This window comes from Glandiceps talaboti, chromosome 2 (assembly GCF_964340395.1).
Source record: "Glandiceps talaboti chromosome 2, keGlaTala1.1, whole genome shotgun sequence".
Taxonomy (NCBI): domain Eukaryota; kingdom Metazoa; phylum Hemichordata; class Enteropneusta; family Spengelidae; genus Glandiceps; species Glandiceps talaboti.
The window spans coordinates 14,205,070-14,230,764 of NC_135550.1; the positions used below are offsets into that span (position 1 = coordinate 14,205,070).

The 25,695-nt window shown below is 35.3% G+C and overlaps 1 protein-coding gene across 1 annotated transcript; it reads right to left on the minus strand.

Moving 5' to 3' along the window:
• Positions 1-4,303: 4,303 nt before the first annotated feature.
• On the minus strand, positions 4,304-24,115 carry LOC144451469 (menin-like). Its single transcript, XM_078142317.1, has 7 exons — positions 23,692-24,115; positions 17,929-18,123; positions 16,406-16,548; positions 14,894-14,934; positions 12,533-12,757; positions 9,308-10,414; positions 4,304-8,818 (listed from the first exon to the last, which is right to left on the minus strand). Exons 1-6 carry the CDS (start codon positions 24,113-24,115, stop codon positions 9,328-9,330), a joined length of 2,115 nt encoding a protein of 704 aa, XP_077998443.1. The 3' UTR covers positions 4,304-8,818; positions 9,308-9,327.
• Positions 24,116-25,695: the final 1,580 nt, after the last annotated feature.

A 25,695-nucleotide genomic window follows, 5' to 3' on the forward strand; every position in this document is an offset into this window, starting at 1 on the left:
AAACTATTAAAAGACAGAAATAAACTAAAACTGTTATTGTGACATGTTGATATGATGACACTTGCAGTAGAACAGTACCGTTTGTGGGAGTATCTTCTTTTCATAGACTTCCAGAGTTTTTGCTATCTTTTACAAGGGTGACAAAATCTGCATCACCAAGGCATCGCTATCACTCGTTTATGTAATCTAATACACAATAGTGAGTTTTAGTCTGTGTCTGTCTTTAGCTTGTTGAAACTTATGAAGAGTGCGACAATTTTATTTGCAATCACTGGTTTAAATAACTACTCCTGCCTTTCAAGATAACCATCTAATCTAATCTACACAGTAAATTGTACTGTATCGATAATTCATCACAGTGCTTATGATTAGAATAATTTTGTCACAACTTTGTAAACTGTGAAGTATAGAAAGCTGCTAAGTAAACTTTGCCAACAAATTACACCTTTTATCTTTTAACTATCACACACACACAGAGAGACAGATGTGTTTATTCTTGCATAACCAGGATTTCTAACATTAGAATGTAAACTTGACATTTACAATTTTGTACTCCAGAATCTCTAAATTTGCCCTCACCTCCTCAACATTGAAAAGTCCTCTTAAACAATAGTCAGTCCAATTTCCGTCCAAACAGATCCCAAAATGTGACTTGTGTGAAATTTTCTAGTAGTTGTTCTATCAATACACCAGTTTTTGTTTTACTTGAGAGTTTTAGTACATCCTCATGGAAAGAAGGATACAATATCAAAGTCGGTTGATAAATAAAATACCCTGTAATGTCACGTGATGTTATAGGAATGTACACCGAAGAACTATCAAACTATGATTGCCTTACGTATAGCCATTACAGTATTTGTATTCACACATGGTAACGATAAAATCCTACTTGTATTTAACAATCAGCCTATCAACAACTTACTTAATTATTGTAATATTCTATTAAAGTTATTTTTATCTTCTGAGGTAAATTTTGCAATTTTAAAGAGGGGGTGGGGGTGGGGGCGTTTAGATTTGTTACCAGTAATAAGTTTTGTTAGAACTGTCGGACTTTGTAATGGTGAAGTCAAATCACAAAAAGTGACTTTAAAAGAAACAAGCAGGATAATCATTTGGTTTTATTTTGTGTGTTAAATGTTTACTCGTAGTATAATATATGTTATTTGCTGTTATAGATACTAGTAGAGGCATTTACACGTTATATTCTGTAGATTAGATTCACTTCATGCCGTTATCAGTGTGTGTAGGGTCAAACTTCATCACTTATGCAAATTATGGCCAAATGTACCGATTTACCTGTACAGTAGTACCATGTAGATGGTTTGTTGTTTCTGTACACCAGTGTAGTCACTGATTGTCTCTGAGATCATCGCTATCAGTGCCAGACATCAGTTAAATCCTAGTTCAGTGTAATCTCCAACTTACAAGGGTATCAGGATTTAAAGACGGATCTTATTATTTGTACTGATGAAGATCTTGATTTTCAGCAGAAAAACAAATTATCATCCATGAATTTAGTGCGATATCTCTGAACAGTTCAAACACCTTTGTGAGTACCAGAATATGTCGAACAAACATTTCAAAAAAATTCAATACAATATTAATTTCTGTGAAGTTCATGTCCATTTTTGGATGAACACAATGCAAATTAAATCTACATCTATGAGTTCATCTCGAACTTGAAGTGCAAGGAAGTCTAAATTTAGTAATTTTTGGAGTGAATGTCTGGTACTAATGGCAAACAGGTTGTGACAAATTAATATACAACTGGTCTGATTATATGTGTTACAAATAACGGAAAGAGCTGTAGCAAGCTGTCTGGTTTTTACATCCAGGTTTACATGATCACCATTGTCACTCATTTATTATGCACAGCATCTCATTTTTTTTCTTGTTTACAATGAATTAATCAGAGATTGAAACTATAGATTTGTAGAGTGATAGTTATATTGCAAGTATAGACATAATAGTACATCTAGTCTGGTTTTACCAAACTTGTAGCAGTTAAATCTTTTCAAACATCAATAAAAACAATTAGTCTGCTTTACCAGAACTCGGATGTGTGACTTTGAATTGACTGCATGTATGTACACACACACACACACACACACACATAAATAAATACATAAAAAATTGACCTTCGAATTGCTGAGAATTGACTAATGCGATTGACTAATAAGTGAGTGTAGAGAATGGTCGACATGTCATTGACGATAAGTTACTGCAGACTACACATACAGATCTCACAGCCTATGACAAACAAAGCCAAATGTTGTATAGGTTGTAGCATACATCAAATGAAAAGCTCTTGACTGTATGTACAACATTTACAGTGTTGTATAATTTCAGGAGTTGGTAACAGTAACCAGGCAGCATTTTGGTGGGCACATGAGGCTTCAGTGGTCATGTCGGAGACATCAGAGGTCACTAATGTGCCTAGCCACAGGTCCGGCATGCAATGGCAATCTGTCAGTTACTCACACGAGTCACATACATGCACATAACACACTTACATAACTTCTTGGTACCTGAAATAGAATATTACTGCCTAGGTGCATCATAAAAATAACAAAAAATCATTCTGTTCCACACGCATCACATGCATTACTATAGGCACGTGTGAGAATAAGTCGACCGTCTTGTTCTATTTTGACCCTCTAGCATGAGGTAAAAAGCTATTGCAGGTATTGAGAATTACTTTCTACACAGACACGCACAGACACAGACACACACACATCCATCCATACATATTCATACATGCACATAAATACATATACACATACATCCCTTACAGACTATTGGAAGTTTGGGTTGAGTTAATGACAAAGTCCTCTTATATTATGTACTAGGACATTTGGCAAGTATGGGGAAAAAATATTTGTACCTTCACCAGATTACAATACTATATTGAGCCAGTACAATACAATACATTCAGTGTTTGTTTACTGGTTCCAAAATTGACTTTTTTTCACTTCATTCTCATTTTCGATGTACAAATGAAATAGAGTACTTTACTGGCTACAGCTAGCTAGTTCATTAAATGTTCTTCAATGCCACGTTTTGTCACATCAACATGCCACCAGAAAAGTACAACTAGCCTACATGTGTTTTCATTTCCAACCAAGGCTTTCATGTCTCCAGTATTCAGTGAATTTTTTTTCTTCAAATGAATGGGTTTAGAGCAGCATAAAAATCTTATGTTATCATGACCATATCTGTAAAGGAAATTCAAAAGTGATGTAGGCTTGGTGTTTCACTCATGGGACATTACAGCTACAATGATGTAGGCTTGGTGTTTCACTCATGGGACATTACAGCTAAAATGATGTAGGCTTGGTGTTTCACTCATGGGACATTACAGCTAAAATGATGTAGGCTTGGTGTTTCACTCATGGGATATTACAGCTACAATGATGTAGGCTTGGTGTTTCACTCATGGGACATTACAGCTAAAATGAAGCAGGCTTGGTGTTTCACTCATGGCATATTACAGCTATAATGATCTTGGTGTTTCATTCATGGGACATTACAGCTAAAGTGATGCAGGCTTGGTGTTTTACTTATGGGACATTACAGCTAAAATGATGTAGGCTTGGTGTTTCACTTGTGGCATATTACAGCTATAATGATCTTGGTGTTTCATTCATGGGACATTACAGCTAAAGTGATGTAGGCTTGGTGTTTTACTTATGGGACATTACAGCTAAAATGAAGCAGGCTTGGTGTTTCACTCATGGCATATTACAGCTATAATGATCTTGGTGTTTCATTCATGGGACATTACAGCTAAAATGATGTAGGCTTGGTGTTCCAATCATGGGACATTACAGCTAAAATGATGTAGGCTTGGCATTTCACTCATGGGAAATTACAGCTAAAATGATGTAGGCTTGGTGTTTCAATCATGGGACATTGTGCTTCTGACACAGAGCTAGACATATTTCAACTCTACTGGATGAACAATAACAGACACAATAAACACAGCAGGATCCTCTGGTCAATCACACTGAACACTGATAAGCATTGCTATTCTGTCACGAAGCAGTAAAAACTGGCTTCTGCTGAAAACAGTACACATGGACTTGATGATTTTGATGTCTGCAATTGTTTATTTCCTAACTGATAATCAACATTTCAACTTGACTTCTTACTGTGCATGGCACCTATGTACAAGTTTAATTGTGGTAATTGTTTCTCTTGCATTAGAAGTTGTCTGAGAGTGTGTATGAAATGTCACGCGACTCAAGTGAAACACCAAGCCTACGTCATTTTAGCTGTAACATATTTTATAGGCACGTACACAGAAAATTAACTTCTCACCGAGACATCGAGTGATTTGCAGGAAAAGATTGCTTTATTGTGCTACTTCTGTTGAATATATGCTATACAGAACAAGAAGGAAAAATATAGGCTCTATAATATGACACGCTCTGTAAATGACAGGATGGAATTGAATCAAGTCGTAAAAACAACTAACAAAAATCCTCAAAGCTACACCAGAATTCAGTCGCCCTCCAGGGGGTCACGAAACTGAGCTGCCCATCTGACACAACCAACACACTTCTACATAATGATTGTGTGTACCCCTATCTTCCCTGACAACTTGGTAGGACCCAAGTGTCTGCTATGGTTGGGGTCTAAGGTAGAGACTATTTTGCAAGGAAGAATAGGGAAGAGTACATAAGGTGAGGAGGGTGGGGCAGAGGTTTGGTCACATTGGAAAAAAAACAAACGTATGATGGCACAATTGACTGGAATGAATTTTTGCATGAATATGTTCAGTTTGTGTCGACAAAGTGATTATTTTTTTTCACCTGAAGTAAAAAAAAAGCATACCAATGCTTCCAAATCTAAACATGGTGGAACCTTCTTGATCATATCCAGTCAATAGTTAAACAATCAAACGTAGGAATGATACAGGATAAAATGTAGGGTTTACATTGGGCCTGCCCTCTCTATAACACATCATTCAGATGAACAGCTTCTAAAAAACAACAACACGGAAGTCATTTTTTTTTTGAAATATCAAGTAACAGAAAAGTTACAAAGAAAACATTTCAACATTCCTTTTGTCTTTTCTTGAGTGCTATGATATCATAGGATACTTGCATATATAGAATACTTCCAAATCTACCTTTCCTACAACACATTTGAAAACAGGTTATGTGAAAATTCTTTTACATTTATAACCTTCCTTTACTGTAGCCAACACTAGCTGTATGTCAAGACTTGATCTTTGACCTGTAGCTAGTGGCAAAAGACTTGCCTCTGACCTGAAGCTACATGCCAAGACTTGACCTCTAACCTGTCGCTACATTTGCAAGATTTGACTCCTGACCTGTAACTACATGCCAAGACTTGACCTCTGACCTGTAGCCACATGCCACGGCTTGACCTCTGACCGGTAGCTACATGGCAAGACTTGACCTCTGACCTGTAGTTACATTGCAAGACTTAACCTCTGACCTCTTCCATTCTACAATCTTTCAAGTTTTCAGAATAAAAACATTTTTTCCCCCTTTCATATTTTTACACGTAGATGCTCCTTAAAGTGATAACAATTTCACATACGACACATGCTTGATGTGGTTAGCATGTTTTAAATTTGATGTGACGTTTTTTTGACTTTGTATGTTTAATCGGTTTTCTCTTGTATAATGCACATTTAAAAAAAGAAAGAAATATGTACCTTACAGTGGAGGACAATGTTCAATGTACACAAACTAGTACACTACACGGATCTCTTCCCTGTCAGTCACACATCCATAACTGACCATACCATTTTTTTTTGTCTCTGTTGAAAATGTATCAAAACCTCAGAACTGTTCAGTCATCAGATCTGTAAACCAACTTATTCTAGCCTTCCATAAGGATTCCCTACTTCTCAGTATCTTTTTGATGGAAGAGTAGCATAACTAGGCCACAACTTTTACAGCTAAATCTGACTGTATTCGGCTATGTACATTCCATTTCAAACCTAGGTTTATTTACGCTATCCCTGCTAGTCAACAAACATTATGTTTATATTTTACTTGTCAAACAAACAAACAAACAAACGACTTGAGAGTATGCTTGGTGTTCCTAACTATACACCATATGCTCGATACTCTCGTTGGTGGCACTTCAGCTCTGCAGATATTAGAGGAGCACCACCAATGACTGTGCACTGGTATTCCTGATCATGAAAGACTCCATCTTTAGACACAACTCCGACTATATTTTTTATGCGAACAAACTGATGTGATTTTTTAAAGTGTACAGGTACTCGAGCACTACAAATTCTAGAAACAAAATGTTGAAATTAATGAACACGACTTTCAAACAGTTGTAAAATACAGTAATATTGAGATTTTATGCTTGGTATTTTGACAAGCAACACCAATGTCAAGTTTTTATAATGATCTCACTAGCAAGACACGGCGTACATCTATGTTTAAGTTGTCATGATCTCCCTAGTAGAGAGACTCAAGGGTACATCTATGCCACAAACCTACATACAAAACACAACAAATCTGTGAGTGTAACCGTAGTGACAACCTTGTGTGATATGTAAAAAGGACATAATAGCATTTGACCTTGAAATAAAGGTCAGGGTCAAATAAGTGTTTTCACATTGGAAGACATGCAGAACTGTAAAACGGACAGATCAAGGTATGTGAGCGAAGCTTCTATGCAACACAATGTGGTACCACTTCCAAGGACGACTTGTAATATGCAAATTAAGGATGTTTCGACTCATAAGTTCGGGTTCAGAACAGATAATATCAAATCAAATCACACAACAATATAATGTGATTGTATAAGTTTAAGTTTCCCAAGGTGTCATCTTGAGTTGGGTTTGAATAAATATCATCAACTGTTTTGCGAGAATGAATGTTCACAGACACTGGGTTCATACTAAGTATCAAATGTGTGTAGGATGCCCCAAATTTCAAGTGTCCTAACCCCCCCCCCCCCCTCGTCTGGCTAAGATTGCATAAAGTGTGGGCACAGCACACACCTGTAACCCTTATGCAGACATTTATGTTAAAAATGCCACATTTGTACTCTGTGTCCATGTCCAGTCACACTTGACAATGTTAGCCAGAGGGGTAGCTAGGACACTTGAAATACTGAATTTAGGATATCCCACATTTGGCAGATGAACAGCTGTGCCTTCAAACATGACCAAATCCCTTTTGGTATCATCTTAATATTAAGGGATTATCTTTCAAACTACATTTCTGATGTCAGTCAGTCAGTTGACTTAACAAACCTGACACGAGTCAAAATTAAAAAATTCTTTTGACGACCTATGAAAAAAATGAATCTCACTACTTCATGACTAATGCTACATCTCAGTGTGAATACTTTGTGTTGTAGTTGCTACACATACATTGTTATCTACTGATTCAAACAGTGAATACAAATCATGCATATATTGAGAGATACTTTGTACGACAGACTGAAACTCGACTTACGCTGGTACAGGGAAGAGTCTTGAACCAAGTTCTACAGTAGAGTTCTGAGTAGTCGCGACAATCCTAATCTACAGATGGAGTGGGGATAAATCGCAAACACAACACAAAGTCATGATTATTTTTTTTTTTTTAAAGATATACACATCTTCTTTCTGAAATATACAGCACACTATTATATAAAGGCTGAAAAAAAATACACAATCACTTTGAAACGTTAATAAATAGAATCATATTAATGGAATCTCACTATACAAGAAACACTTGTTTTGTTTTGTTTTGAATATCAAGCATTTCACAGCTAATAATGTATTCTTTGGTTCAACTTATCTAATATTTTGTTTTCAGAGCTGATTTCCGACATTTTCTACAAAGTATTACAACATGCAGTTGTAATACTTTCGATAGCCAAGTCACACTACGAGGCAGTTTCTCTATGCTTTAATTTGTGCATGCATGCATGGGTGCCTGTTAGGACGTCATGTAACAGCGCCCTCTATGTTCAAATACATAAACACTGAACAATTGCTCCTGCTGGTGGCCACTATGTCAGAAAACTGAAAATAACAGATAAACTTGAAGATAAAAGTGATACTATGGTATTGGCAGTGAAAGGTAGTTCTAATTTTTAAGCACTGATGTCATCTGAAAGAAGGGACTCCTATTTTATTGGCAGATTTTCAAGGTTCAGTTGTACTGTATACACAGATAAAAACACTGAATATATGTGGTATACGATTTACTAAGTAGATAGTTTCATTCAAATGTGAAATACTTGTTGGCTATCAATGGAATAAGTCAAAACGCCATTAATGTGCATGGAAAGTCACCATAAAAACCAACACTTGGTAACGTTCATATCTTCTCCTTTTTTCTTTTTTTTTTAAATTTTGAATTTTAGAAACATTAAATGTTCACAAGTATTCAATGATACTGTGGATTAAAAATTGAATCATTTTGATGGAGGACGAATATCAATTTTTTTTGAAGAAGGTAAGTAAAACATTCATTTTTGTGTATGTTTTATTTTTAACATGAATTTTTTGTCTTTTCATATTTTATCAGTGCTGTCTACTATAATAGTATTTTGTATGCTACAGAAGTACTGTCAAAATAAAAAAAAAAAACACAGAAAAAGAATCACACAGTTTTGACTTTTTGGAAATATTATACAACAATGTCCACTTACAGACTACTATATATATACATGTGGGAAAGACACAATTACGAGCAGTTTTTAAAAATTGTACTTTTGAGTTTGTCTTTTTTTTTCTCTCCTGACTTGATCATAAAAGTAGGGTTGGCCTGGTTGCCACGGCAGTTTGGTACATTCCAGTACATCAAGCAAGTATTCATAAATTCTGTAAATTTGAAAACAAACAAGTTGCAAGTTTATTAAACATATCTTTCCTCTCAATTAACTGTACACAGAGGAGTGGAAAATTACTGTAACCCAAGACATTTTCACCACTAGAAATTTTTTGAAATTTTACAGTCTTCTTCAACTAGTTCTCAAAGACAATTTTTAACTATTTACCAGACAATGTCGTCAGTGCAGTAAGGTCGTATCTACCTATTCAATTGCATAGCAGATACGACCTTACTGCACTGACGTGATGACAAATATATTGTGATGATGTGTAAGAAGGCATTTTAGCCTATTCCAGCACACGTAGTTAGAAAACAGACATGTTCTGTTCTTGTGATTTAAAATGACATACATGTTTGATCAGATGATGGCAATACAATCTGACAATCTATATTTCTTTAAAAGTTCAAGGTTAGATTTGTTTACGTATACAGCACAAGTAACGTCTCAATCATATTCTACACCGTCTAACTCTACTTACCGTCTGCTGGGTAAAATTTTTCATTCTCTCCTCGGCCTTCGACGTTGACTGCTGTAGTCGTAATCAGACGCTGAACTTTTACGCTTTGTAACTGTCACCTGGGATTGTGCCGTCAATTGCAATTGAATAGCACTAGTGTTTATCTTGCCACCGGTAGTTAGCAAGTCTTTCAATCCTTTCATTTTGGCACTTGTGAAGGTGATCACCTTAGCGATTATCGGTGGCGGTGGGGGTAGCTGAGGAGACATAAAGCAGCCATCACTTGAAGGAGCACTGATATTACTGTCATCGTCCTGATTGTCGCCGGGACCATCGCTGCGACTTTGTCGATGCAGAACCATTTCTGCCGGACTTTCTGCTTTCATCACAGACTCCATAGTCATTCCTGGGAATGCGCTGCCATTGGACTGGGAGCTCAGGAAGTCATTGAAGTCTGTTTTAGCATCCCATGTCGTTGAGGTGAATGTTGGAGCTGTACTAGTAGCTAAGTTTTCAAGAAGATACTCAGGAGGCATGACATCATTGCAATCAGCCGCTAGTGCTGAAATATTAGGATTAGCGCCCTCACTGGCCTCCTCCTGTCCACCCTGACTTTCCGACTTTGTTTCCGTTTTGTCTCCTTTTCCATGCTCCTTAAGATGCAGCTTGGCATTTTGTGATGATTTCCGTCCAACTGTTGGCCCCTTTGCTTTTTTACCTTGTGTAGTATCTCCGTTGCTGGTTGTTGTTTCTGATTCTGACTTTTGACCGTTTGCATTATTTTCCTTCTCCTCGGTCTTTGACACGTCTTTATCTTTTTCATCATCGTTTCCATCCTCATCAGTTTTGATATCTAACAGTTCACGGATACTGGGTGAAAACTTGGCGATACATGCTATGAAGTGTTTGGCCCAGCCTATGTGCAGTACCGGAGTGGAACTGCCTTCTTCCCATTGACATATTCCATCATAAAACTGAAGAAGATATGCAAAGCAGTGTGGGTCGCACAAAATGGAATGTTCGTTTGTCTTGGTCAACGTAGCTGTTTTCAACATGTTGGGAATCAACTCATGAGCTATTTCCAGAAACTCCTTATAAATCTCCTCATCCTCTCGACTGTAGTTATATCTGTAAAATACAAGAAGCAGAAACTTCAAATGGTAAGAAAAAACTCCCTGTGAATAAACACAGACTTTCTCAGTTCTCTATTAAATCTATATAAAAAGCTAACACTGTACTGATATCATTTGCGGAATTACCACTCAATTCTAGTATCATTTCCTAAGCTTACACCCAGGAAAGTTGAAAATGAGACACACCCAGGAAAGTTGAAAATGAGAGACACCCAGGAAAGTTGAATATGAGAGACACCCAGGAAAGTTAAAAATGAGAGTCACCCAGGAAAGTTAAAAATGAGAGTCACCCAGGAAAGTTGAAAATGAGACACACCCAGGAAAGTTAAGAATGAGAGTCACCCAGGAAAGTTAAAAATGAGAGACACCCAGGAAAGTTAAAAATGAGAGACAGCACTGGATCACTACACAAGTCACATAACAATAAATGTGAAATTTTGTTGTTTCTTGGAAATTGCATAAAATTTATGACGTGTAAAAACCTGTGATGACTTTCCAGAACCAAAAGTCCCCCCCCCCCCCCCCCCAAGTGCCTTTTTATTTCCTGGAGTGGCATTCCCTTTAAATGGAAAATAGGGCCTAAGTTACAGTATTTTTCTTCAAAAGTGTCTGCAAATAATGAACACAGTTGAAAGGTGTCGTACAGAATTACCCATTTCAGCAGATAAATGACAAGAAATGACTATACAACAGTCTGGACATATTTAAGATGTAATCTTTAAATGTATCAACACTTGGTAAAATTAATATGTTTTTCCTTTCATGATTCATAGGTTCATCACATGATTTGTTTGACGTATCTTGAGGCGATACACAATCAGTTTAGCATTTCACGACATTCAGGATAAAGCCCATTAGCAGATTGCTTGTGTGTGTGTGTGTGTGTGTGTGTGTGTGTGTGTGTGTGTGTGTGTGTGTGTGTGTGTGTGTGTGTGTGTGTGTGTGCGTGCGTGTCTGAAATATCTTTGAAAAAGTCAAATATTTAGTCTCTCCTATATATATTTTACAATTTCATAAAAAAAGAAAAAAAAAAGAATAACAACCAAGAAAAACAAAGAAACAACCAAGGTAACACAGCAGTCTAACCATAATATTAATCTGTACGATACAATTTCTGTCATAATAAAAATTCATAGTCAACAAAATACAAGATTTCATTAAACAGTAAGTCTTTCTTATTCAAGTTAGAATGATTGTATGGATGAGGACTGGGTGTTTATTTTGGATTTTTAGTTCATAAAACAATTTTTATCATGGCTTCATACTTGGAAAATTAATGTGAAACATCATAGACGAAGTGTGTTAGTTAAACTGTACGTGCAATCATTGTTATTGGATGTACAGTAACAAACTATTTACACATTTGTTTGGCTTTTTACAATGTATTGAGTTACAAACACAGACTTGGTCTATGTTGTTTCACATTGATTTTGATTTTTCAAGTATGAAGCCTCTATAAAAGTACTTTATAAATTAAACATTCAAAATAAATACCCAATCCTCATCCATATGGCCATGTTAAAAAGTCACAACTACATTCCCACATAATTTTTACAATTTGATAACTAACCATACAATTTATTGATCAAAATTTCCCTCTTCAACGAGTCCAAAAATGGCTTTAATCCCCAATGAAAATAACTCATCTAAAATTTACAGGCAAATTGTCTCAGAAAAACTCTTCTTTTGATAATTTCTGGAACTTTTCTATAATTTAGGAAACTAATTGTATTGGGTATTTTGTCTTCTAGTCTGTATTTCGTCTGCATAATCCAAATTTACAATTTCTCACATTTCTAAATATAGAAATTCTAGCTATAATTATTTTGCGAACAATTGTCACGATCAAACTGACCAGTATCAGTAAACTGCCCGGCTTTGATGTCAAACTGTGATAGAAAGTGCGAATATACTACTAGTATGTAATTTGTAAACAAATTATGGACATTGAGTGCACAATTCTCTCTTAACTTTTAATTATGTGAGAAATTCTGATCAACAATTTGTAACAGCTAAGTGAGAAAGTGTGTATTACATTTAACATCAATTTGTAACAGCGATGTGAATACGGCTTGTATTTTTTCAATTTGTTTTCAATTTGTTCTTTCTTTACCTGCTGATAACAGAGGCTGCTTCAGCCCACATTTCTAAAGCTGCCTTGTACGACTTCTTTCTGTAGAGATGACCACCAAAGTAAGTATAAGGATAGACATGTTGGTTATTATAGTGCTTCTTGGCGGCATGAATGGCTTGTTTGAATAATTCAGCAGGCGTAGGATGACTACTTTCATGATCAATTTCTTCCAAGTCGGCTAGATTTCCAAGTGCCATGGGATACCTATGAAAAATAAATGAGACTCATAAAAACTGAAAAGAAGTAATCGGAGCGGAAACTGTTCTATACTAATAATCTTTTTTGCCTTTTGGACACTATCCTGTATCAGTTTTCCATGAATGTACATCTGCACATACTTTGCTTGGGTGATTAGTCTACATCAGGGGTAGATAAGAAAAGGGTTTGAATGTGTCAAGTGAAGATCACAAGCTGTACAAGATGTGAACAGGAAAACATTGTTGGAAAACAAGCATCGGAATGGGATTGCACCAAGTAATCAGGGTTGAAGTGATATTATGAATTACATCTAGAATAATATTTTTTTGTACATTTATGCTGAGTTTAATTATAATAATTTGATGTTATTCCCAATATCTGTCTTCAAACCGCCAAGGAAAATACAAGTGACCTAAGGGGCCTTGTCAAGTTGTCATTATGAGTCACAAGGCAAGTGGTGACAACCCTCAGGTCAAAATTATTTTCTGGCTGAATGAAGAAAAATATTGGGCAATACCATAATTATCCCTCCTCAACCATTATTTATCAAAATTTGGGAAAAAAACTGGTGATTCGAAATGACTGAACCCGTATTTTAAGCACTGTAGAACCAGTGATATAGACACAGGTTGTTGTGATGTAAAATGACCAAGGTATACAAATCCATATTTTCTGTTCAAGAGCAATAACGTGGCTTGTGCATGGTACAATAGCCATTAAAGAGGTATATTGGAATCTTTTTTTTTGTTTCATGTGAAGAATTATGATTGTACTAAATGAATTTTGTTTGATATCATCCCTCATCATAAGCATGAGATCTGCAACATAGCAGTTAGGCAACCCGAATAAATTAGTTGATGAGGTCATTGTTTGGTGTACCCTAAAATGGCCATTGACATATTTGGATTGTTGAGAAAGTTTACAGGCATGAACTTGTCAATGATATATGCTAATGTAAGTATTTCACATTTTATAAATGGAAATAGTGTCTTTAAATTGGCCTATGGCCCTGAAAAGTTTGTGGGGAAATTTTGAAGACAATTTGAGGTTCATTTTTTTTACAAATATTTTTAAATTTGTTTTGTGTGTGTGGGAATTGCACTTCCAGAGTCCAGACATATACACATATAAACACATTTCTATAGAAATCCATTCTGGTTTGAGACTACATGACAGGCCTACGTTGCTGTGGACCTGTACAGACTTTCTCAATCAGTACAAAAAGGCTATCCTGGCGTCCTCCAGGCCTGGCAAACATAGCACCTGTGTAACCGATTATTCTAGTCATTACTCCAGGAGTCATCCAATTTTGTACTCTTCTTGTGAGTGAGACACAGCTGAGGGATACAGCCTACAAATTGAGTCTGTAGAACACTCACCCTGGGTTTAGATCGGTTACAGAAAAATCCCCATCTTAGGTGGGATTCGAACCCATAATCTCCCAACCACTAATCCTGACCTCTAATTGAGTTTTATCACATAAGCATTCCAGTAAATTACAGGAGATTTTATTTCAATTTTTCCATTATATCACAAAGAGGTAAGTTTCTTCAGATAAACTTTAACATATTGCTAGCTACATTCTGTATTTTAATACAAAAATATGTTTTCAAAACATAACACATCTCTACTTTTCATGTACTTTCACTTTGGCAATCTTGAAATGATCATTTACAATGTGCTATATTACATATTAAGATCAAAGTCAGGAATAAAGTAAATGGAACAGGGAACATCTCTGTTGATAAATCCTCTTTCTCCCAACTTGTTGTTTTTGCTAAGGTTGGGGAACGCCTGTAACAGCAAGGGAGAAAGGGATACAAGCTGCAGAGTTTCCCATACAATCTACCATAATTTTGTTTGGGAACTCAGATCAGGTAGATTTTACCTGCTTACTGCCCCTAACAAAAACACTGACTTAGTTGTGTACAAACAAATACCTCTAATACGGAGAAAGAAGATTAAAAACTGATTGAGAATAAGCCTTTGACATTTTCAAGTTCTTAAACTTTGATTACTGGCCTTCAAATTCACATCTATAATGCAAGTGAATTATCCTTTTGGGCAAAACATATCTAAAATCACATTAACTATTAACATATCACATTGCTGCACTATTAAATATTCAAATTTAGTTCTTACCTTTCCAGGTGACCAACATCATACAAGACCAACAGCAGTTCCTGAGAAAATGAATGAAAGAAGCCATTTGTAAAATCTGACAGTGAACTGAAAACATTTCTACTTTTCCTTGGCGTGTTACACCCTCAAGTATCGTAAACCACCTAAAAGGTAAACTTGTGTATGTGGCTGTACACACTGTATGATGGTACAACCCTTAACACTGAAGTATAGAAAAACACTTTCTGTATTTGTCACTCTCATTTATAGCGTTCATATTAAGTGTAAAAGTACAACTTGTAACATGCAAGTAAAGCACTTTCTGTATTTGTCACTCTCATTTAAAGCATTCATATTAAGTGTAAAAGTACAACTTGTAACATGCAAGTAAAGCACTTTCTGTATTTGTCACTCACTTACAGCATTCATATTGAGTGTTTTTTCTGTATGTACTACAATTGTTTATAGCATCCATATCAAGTATAAAAGTATACTGCTTCATTTGCTAATTGACCACTTACATTAGAAAGGCCACATGCTGGGCTTGTAAATAAACCAAATGAAACAATATACTTTTACACTTGATATCAATGCTATAAACGAGTGTAGCACATATAGAGAAAGTGCTTTACTTCAGTGTTATTCATTGTATAAACAATTGTGGTAAATCATGCAAACACTTGACTTGATTGACACAAGTTGTATAAACAGTTTGAACACACATCCAATGTTTTAAAGTATAAACATGACCTAATTAACTTTCAATAAATGGGGCTTAAAATAAATGGAATCTTTGATCTACTATTTTTCTTATCTGGTGAAATCATTCATTCATTCATTCATTCATTCACTATCTGAAAATTACAATTTTTCCTTGAAATATTAAAAAGGAAATTCTTTGACACATAATGGAAAGACAAACATAGTCATAAAGATTTAAAGCATATTTTGCAAAATATCGACCTCAGCTATCTCTGTGAAAAAGTTTTGTTTTTTTTAGTAATTTAGCATAAATTTGAAAGTTACACTTGAAATTCTTGTGTTTTGTCCATTTGCTTTCTTTAAAATGAAAATATATATTCTGAAAAGTTAGAACAATCTATAATGTACATTAATCAAGGCATATTCAATTCTTATTTTTCTGCCATACATTTAGATATTATTTCCATAAGTTTTTCTTCATTCAGCCACGGCAAATACGAATGACCTAAGGGGCTCTTCTGAATACGAGTTGCTAGACGAGTAGTTACAACCCTTAGAGGTCACAAATATTTTCTGGCTGAATGAAGAAAAATATTGGGGAATAGTATAATTATACCATTGCCAGTAATGTAAAAAAAAAAAATCGAGGCAAGTAATACCAATTCTGAGCTTTTTGACTTATATTTGGAACACAGCTGAACCAACGACATAGATGCAGGTTGTTATAGAGTATATAGTCCATACTTTTTGTTGAACCTGGTTTGTGCATTGTATAGTACATCTTGTCTAAATTTTTTGGATATCAGTGACAGCATCATACAAGATTGTTACCTGTTGTAGGGAGCCCAATTCCATACTATCAGTGGTGGTGTTTATTGATGGATTAATGCCTGAAACCATGGCAGCGACTTCCATCTCACGCGTACAGACCACTGGATGGCCATTAAGATACAACCAGGACTTCTCAGCTACACCTACACACAAATAAAAAAAACCACTGTATTGTCAGGAGGTTTTCTATTTCATAACATCATCATCGTGTGTGACTCTACTTTGACCTTTTATCCAGTTATTTCTGACTAAAATCATTACAAATTCTCACCTCTGTATTCCACCATAGAATGATACACCAATTAACACATAAATGAAACTAAAAAAAGACCAAAAGAATTCTTTATTCATATTTTGAAAAGTGTGATTTTCAGAGACGGTGGTTTTGAAGATGATGGATAAAGGGTCATTTTTTTTTTTATATATGCAGTACGCCCACTTCTTTAAACTATTAGCGTTATCTTCTGCTTTGTTCCTCCAAAGTATCACCAACAACGACAAGATAAGATCAGCTTAATTTGACAAGTAACAGCACTAATCTCACGGTATTACAGGAAGAAAGATCAACGTATCTATGTTCATGAAATAAACATCTTAAATCCATTCAATCATGTCATTCAATTTGTATATATGAATTAATTGTGCATTCAGTTCCTAATAACTGATCTAATTTTCCATATACATAAAATGGTTACTTTATATTATTGAAGTTATTTTTTTTTCAATTTCTTTAGATTGTCAGAAAAGGAAAGGTCATTTTTTTTTCATGTTTCCCATCCTATGTATGCAAAATGTCAAACTTGTAATTCAAAACAGATTGTCATATAAATTCTAAACTGTTGAAAATACCAATTTCCTTTGTAACAGTCAGCTAGGCATTTTACTTGTAACATGATACAGACCAATTTGTGGACTACTTAAATTTATCCTCCATGCAAGTAGTGTGTTTATTTGTATCACAGTTGTATGCATCAGAAAATTGAATGCAGTCTGCTACAACTATCATATATCTATGACAGTTGTAATAACACACTATACATAATAGCCCTGTCCCCACCTGAATTTATTCAAAGCCAACTCAAACTGAATGGGTTTAGTTAACAGTTTGAAACTACTTTCTGTCCCCACTTGAATCAATTCAAAGCCAACTCAAACTGAATGGATTAAGTTAACAGTTTGAAACTACTTTCTGTCCCCACTTGAATCAATTCAAAGCCAACTCAAACTGAATGGGTTAAGTTAACAGTTTGAAACACTAGTTTCAGTCCCCACTAGAAAACTAAGTAATGGATTTGAATGGATTTACTTTTGCTTTTGCGATGGTTTTGAACCAATTTACTCTGAATCAGTTTGAAACCCCTCCTCTCAGGTAGTTTCAAACTGATTCAACTCAACTGGTTCAAACCGGTTGTAGTACATTATGGGGACAGGAGAACCAGCTTTTTGATTCCATTTTGAACCAATTTTAATTTCCAAATGGGGACAAGGCTACAAAGTGTTTGTGTACTTGTAGGCAGTCATACCAAGATTGATGGGTTGTCCACGTTTGTCTTCATTGCCTTTGCCATGCCATGTCACTTCTGCTGTTTCGCTGCCGTTCTCTCCAAATACAACCCATGCATGGTCTTCAGATAACGCTAGATGGACATCATGGTATCCTAACACTTGACAAGCTGCCACCACACCAAGGGCTACTCCAAAACAGTCAAGTTTGTTACCTGCAAGCAATTACGTCAACCTGTTAACACATTTTCATCAAATTGGGTTCTTTATCTGTTGACTGTAAAAGTACCTCATCTGCCATCTTTGTCAATACTATAGCACTTGACTTACTTATATTGAATAATACCCAGTAATTATGTAACACTACAAATATGGTCACAGCACACAGTTTTGTCTTGACTTGCATTTGATAGTGGTACCTACTGTAGCTAATAGCTCACATATTCAAGCAAGAAACAACACAAAACAGGACCAATTGATCAGCATAACATAAAACATTTTCAGATCACTACATTATCTGAAATTTCCCACCTTTATTGCTCAGGAAAATGGCAATAAGATACCGGATTGATATGTTGGGGTGCATGAAACTAAATGAAACAGCTCTTGTTCTGAGCTAGTGAAATGTATAATTCAGGCAAACAATGCTTTTGACCCAAAACGCACATCTCTGATGCGATCATTTTCATTTGAACATTTCCTATCTACACGTCCTAAGTAATATCCCCACCAAATATCAAGGCAATCGGTCTAGCAGTTTTTGACATTAAGTTGTTTACACTGTGTGTGACACACACACACACACACACACACACACACACACACACACACACACACACACACACACACACATATACACATACATACACACATTTCACCATGGCTATAGCACTACTGAACCACAGTTCAGTTGTGCTAAAAAAAATAAGACACGGTAATTAATTACTAGACTATATCAGCATAGGAATTAAACTGAAATATATACATGTATGATCATCCATAAAAAAAAATTGGGGCAACATTATGAAATTAAATAATTAATGACAATAAATTGAAGTACAAATGAAAACTTCACTTTACTAAAATGAAATTTGACTCGGTGTGATATAAAATAAATTTGATATTTATTGATCACGGCAGACCTCATTGTACTGAATGTATATGTAAACATCCCTGGAAAAATGATGGAAAAACACTGCGGCCTTCAGAACTTGGCACTTTGACAAGTCCAACCACATAGTGTAAACCGTGTCTTTTATCATATTGGTTTGTCAAGAGGACATTATTAGGCAAAAAAACCCCAAAAACTGTTTGTTTCCGATAACATTACTTAAAAAAATACGGAAGGTAGGTCAGGATTTTATTTTATTCTATTTTCCATTTTATTTTTTTTAATTACTTCGACCCCAGACAAGATACTGATTGGTGACAATACTTCAGTAACATTTGATGACGTGTAAAAGAAGTAAATGAAGACAATAATGTGTGATTCACAAAAGCAGATGAACACAATATGCAGACTGTGCTGTTATAGTCTGAAAAGACATCACTTCTCTCTGGAATGTGGTTTTTTACAAAAAAATAATGAAAGATAATTTGACAAGAAAATCTACAGGGAAATAGAAGGAAATTGTCATAATTTCACCTTTTTGCATGTGAAAAATGTTTAGGGCCGGCAGCTTAAACTAGGATCGACAGGGTTATCAGAAACACACTATTTTTTTTATTTGACTTTATTATATTACTTTATTATGGGAGGGTGGGAGGGTGAGAACGGGACTTGTCTTATAACAACACTGAAAAACATACATGTGCATAATAAAAGAAAGATAAAGGGTGGAATAAGTGACATGCTGTAAACAATATTGATTCACATGATATATAACACAAATCAACTTGTTGAGGACAGCATAGTTTGTGTCTCATAAAAAACAAGAGTCTAACATTCATAGAATCATACATCAAGTGCAAATTTATACAAGACTTCAAGTTTAATGGAAATACATAATGCTATAGAGTTATAAACTTCATACACTTTGAAAATTTTGCACTGCAATATTAATCAAAAAGATATCAATGCAGTGAATTTTGCTTGTCAGTCACCATTCTAAAATCAATTCCTTTGGTTAAATATTACAGTATATTCTACTAAACACACTGGGATAGCTATGTTCAATTCTTAGCACACATTTCTCATTTCTTCTCTCAAACCAAAAGTTGTGTTTTTAAATGTCAATTTAAGTACTCTTACAGATGTAGCATTTTGGACTGATCACACAACACTTGACACCTGCATTCATTTTATTAGTCAACCAGCCTACAATTTGACGACAACGAGAATCGCCTTTGGGTTCTATCATAATTTTACTTTTGCCCAATCTCTCTTTTCCTTCACAGTTGTCTTCACATTCATATTCATAAACGGATTAGTTTCAAATTTCAATTCAGCCTGTTTGTTATAATATCTTAACAAAGCTCTGTATTAATAAACCATATCTGATCCTGTTGCTCAGCTCAGCTGCATCCATCAATAATAAACGAGTATTATACAGAATATGACGACTGATCAATGAGACAGAACATTGATCACAAGACGCTGACTGATCAATCAATCATTTTGTGTATGTGCATAACCGTCAGCAGTTTTGTATAAATTCAGTGCATTCAAGTTATAAACAGCCAAAAAAAAACCTGTCAGTATATTTCATTAGTTATATTGAATATTTGCTTTGACCTATAATACGCCCACACACTGATACAAAACAGACTTCCGTGTACTCTCTCTCAACGCTGGCAACTACTGTACTGAATATAAGTGGACATTGATTCTCTTGTGGTGATAATATAAATATTACAAGTACACGTCACTTGAAAACTAGCTCTTTCTTCTCAATACTTCTTATATATACCGTAGTATTCAGTACACACACCTTTTGAGATATTTTAGTTTGCTGATCACTGACTGTGGTCACAACCTATGCACCACAAAGGAAATGTTACATCGTATTCTGATAACATGCTTTAAAATGTATTCTCTACCATCACCATGGCAACCAGGTGATTCAGTACTCCAGTAACTTTCTGACAGAACTTAGTCATAGCGATTTGATCAAGAAGTGCGCTTTGAGAAGTGAATCACCCCCCACCCCCATTGGCTGTATCGTCCAGTTTCCATGACAACCAGATGAATCAGAGAATGAAGGAGATATCTTTACATCTAGAAGAATATATATATATATATAGATTTATATGTATTATGTATGGCTGCCTGTTGTCGTACGAGTGTCACAGCTCAATACATTTTTTGACAGATTCATGACCTAAATGTATTTCATTAAAATTTATTCTATGAATTCTGTCTGTCAATTTAAGTATCCTCTTTATTAAAATTGAAAGTTTGGACACATTCCTGATGGAAATAAAAACGGAAACATAAACTCTTTGAACACATTCAATTTTGATGAGTTCATTCGATTTTTTCACTACTATTGAGTTCTTTTTTTTTTCAATTCCTTTTCATGATTTGAAGTCATTTACTCTACAAGGAAAAAACACACACAGGAAAAAAAACCACATGTATATACACACACTACACATACATGCAGCGCTCGAAATAAGGGCAATTTATTTGTCCCGGACATGTGATTAGAAGTAATGTGGGCAAGTGATTTTAGAAAGTGCTTGTTCCAATGGACATGTAGAAGAATTTCTCATGGTTTTCGATTTTAAAACCTCTGTTTGCTCATTCTAATATAAGTGAAATATTCCTGTACCTGCCAGAAACTTTCAAAGTTATATTTTATCATATGAATAGAAGAATACATTCAAATGATTATTCAATGTAGATTTCCTGCGTTTACTCAAACTGGAAGTAATGTTATGGCAACTCTCTTGGTAAAAAAAAAAAACCTGATGAAAAGGGAAATCTCAATCAAACAACTCAAACAAAATTTACAAAAAGAATTATTAACTTGGAGGACAAGTATTTTCTGATTTGGACAAGTGTTTCTTAATCTACTTGTGCAGTGGGCAAGAAAATATTTTGTCATTATTTCAAACCCTGACACGTACGTCATGGTATTAAAGAACATGTGTGTACCATACTTTACCAAGCATACTTTGATGTTGTCATGGTTTCATAAGATACAACACTGGTATTTTACACAAAATTTGGGGGGGGGGGGGACAGGAAAAAACAAGAAAATACTTTGAGAAGTAAATTCATAATTGCACTTAGCATGTGGTATGGATTCAAACACACAAATTAATGTACAATACTTCTGGTAGTTAAAAAAATAAGAGCTTAACATGATTTGTTTCGTGGAATAGAAATTGATTGTTGGCACCATTTTATATAGTAGTGATAGCGAAGTTACCTTATTGGAATCTAGTTTTTCAAACAGCTACAAGTGATTCGGACAAAAGCTACGTAGTCGCTTCAAAGGTAACTTCATTAATACTATTATGATTTGTTTCAATACATAAACACACACACACCCCCATACACCCACTCTCCCACACACTGGCATATAAATGATGCAATATTCGTATATAAATATTTATACCATTATTCTAATTGAAAGAATGAATATTCATTGTCTTTTGGTTCATAGTGTTTGCCATAGTTACAAATTTCTACTCAAGAGTTACAAAAAAAGTATTTTAAAATTTTAAATAATTTTGGAAGCAAGATTACAGCAAAAATGTGGGATTTGCTTACAAAAAATGTTTTTACTGTGAGTAGAAAACTTAACATATGCTTACTGCAGTATTTATAAAGCTATCGATCCAAGCATATTTATGGGACAACATTCATGAAGGCTTACTTGGTAGTGTCCATCACTTTTTCAATTTATTAAATGCCATGATCAAAATCAATGCTTAGAAACTGAGATTAGAAAAATATGACCATGATCAATGTAGTGTTTATACTTCCTGGTATTATCTTCATACAGAAAGATTTATACTAGATATTTAGTAGTAAATGGGGATATCAAATATGCATTTAGAAAAACATGATAAATAAATAGCTAAACTATCATATATAATAACTCAACAAAGAACAGATATCGTCTTGGAATATGTGACAAATCCATATCATTGAAGAAATAAAGTGAAAAAAAAACATACATATGTGGAATTGTGACTAAGTTGCGGGCGTGAATATGGTCTCGTAATTCATTTTCACGTGTACAGAGCGCCAAATCAGTAGTCAGCGGTAGGGGGCGTGTCATCCTACCATCTCGCGCGCGCCACAATCGAAGTCATAAACATGTGGATAGTACCCACAGCCATACGTTTACGTGAAAAGACGCGTAACGTTAACAGCGACCCATGCAAATGTCACAAATTGCTAACAGAGCACGGCCAACATTGCGGCCTTGTAGATGGTACAATATAGAATATAACATGCATATTTAGACAGACGTAATTAACCTACGGTGTTTCAGTTTCCATGTTTACCAATCATGCCAATAATAAATAGTGACTCATACACACCGCTATGAATCATAACCACAGTGCATGCAGTTTCTAAACGTTAAAACGCACTATCTAGGAAATACGACTACACAAATGAAAAAGGGTGGATTCCTAAATAAAATACAACAAAATACTGCAAACTTTTGCAATTTCAAAATACAAATTCGACAATTATATATCGTTATAAATGCTATTAACCTATGTGAAAACTTGTTCAGAGTACAGATGAGAAACCAAGTCACATGCGTCGATGCAAATAAAATGGGTGATATTGCGTTGCACATGACGCGACGCTTACTTACCTGTCAACAAACTATAAAGTGACTGCAGATGGGCTTTATCCTTGTAGTATGACCGAGAAAGTGAACTCCATATGACATCAGACATCTTCTTGACAAAATCTCGTGTTGCATACCCAGATTTATACTCGCTGGTATCGACAGAGCCTTTGATTTGGGTAACAAACTTGGTGTATAGAGCTTGGACGTTAGCATACTCTATGACCGGGAAGATACGCTCCACGCCAGCCGTTGATTGCGATTGTGGGCCGAGAGACCGATTACATGTAAGTGCATTCTCAATTACACCTAAAAGTATGGATAAAAAAGCTAAATCTGGCTGACCATCATTGATGAGCTGCGCCCGTAAGATTTTCACGACCGACTGGACATCTTCAACGGGAAAGTGTTGCCTGACGCTCTCCGGAAAACCCGCCATCTTGTTCATTGCGGTGTAAATACACTGCGCAGGCTACTCATTACAAATTCAGTGTGACGTACGTAAAAGATATTGCCTGTTGACAAAATACCCATTCGATAATTAGATTAAAAATTCTGCTCGGAAACAGGTAATTTTAATCAACACTGTGTTCTCTAACTAATGCAAATTTTATTCGTTTTCAACATAACAAGCAAAAAGATCATATTCTAGACCCAATCTTTTGACTATTTTTCAAGAAACTAGAGCTCAGCAGGCATGAAGATGTGAACGACCTGCTGCAGGGAAGACCCTATATGACTAATACGATACCATAAATTATGATTTAAGTTAACTTCTGGATATTAAATATAAGACGTGATATCTAAACGTTCGTGGGTATTAATGGGTGTTTTTGTTTGTTTGTTTGTTTGTTTGTTTGTTTGTTTTTTTTTTTTTTTTTTTGTTTGTTTGTTTGTTTTTTTGTTTTTAAAAGAGAAAATGGCTGTTCATAGAGTATTTCAAATCAAATACAAATTCTAGCAGTGACCATGGTGACTCTTCGTGCTGGCCGTAGTCCTCTCCACAAAGTTTACGTGATCCGTCCAATGCATGAGGGTCTTATACCAGGGAGCCTTCAAAAATTACACCTGTCGAGGGGTCATATTTCACAAATCAGTTCAGATATTACAAATAGTATTAAGGAAGGGTAACATTTTACGCAACAGACTGGGCTTGATTCGATTTTCCCTACCTCAAAGGCTTGCAATTATTGAATGCTCTATTGCAATTCAACCTTCAAACTTAGGGACCGGTCATTTAACTGGCTGGGAGAGGGGGTGATGCGAGTGTTTTTTTTTTTCTTCGGATAAATCATTTGGCAAACATCACTTGAAGTGCAGTTTGAGAGTCATTTTGGCAAAGTACCCTTGAAGTGGGGTGGGATGTAACTAACATTTAATTATTATCATTATTGTTATTAAACTTTATTTCGGGAAAGAAAATAACGCAAAAGCACCCATAGATAAAATACACACAAAACAGTAATTTAAAACAAGTAGAACTTTAAAAAGACCAACAGACAAATACACACACGAACAAATACATGTACAAGCATTTTAAAATACAACGAATCTCTATACAATTTTAAAATCCTCGAATAGAGGATTGTATCGGAATTAAGCACCGCTGCAATTAAACTATTATGGCTATTTCTAATAAAAAAGTTTTTTTTAAAGTTTTTAAAAAGTTTTAAAAAAAACACGATACCACCAGTTTACGTCTGAGCGCCCCAAAAGTGGGATCCGCCCGGGATTCCATAAACGTTTGAATGGCTCTACAATCACACGAGTAACCCATCAAAATACGGAAAGCATTGTTGTACAACTCTGAGTCTAAGGTACACTTATTATTGTACATTAACCACAGCTGAGGGAAGTACATCTTCAAGCAAAAAGTTCAAAACAATGTACTTTTAACCTCAACACTGTGAACATTTACGGAGAAAATTGTTGGCAGAATTTATTCCATGAACAAAGTGGAATGACACTAGTCTAGTTTTTGACGGACCATATTCCGATTTTACACTACTACCGCAACGATATCTTCAC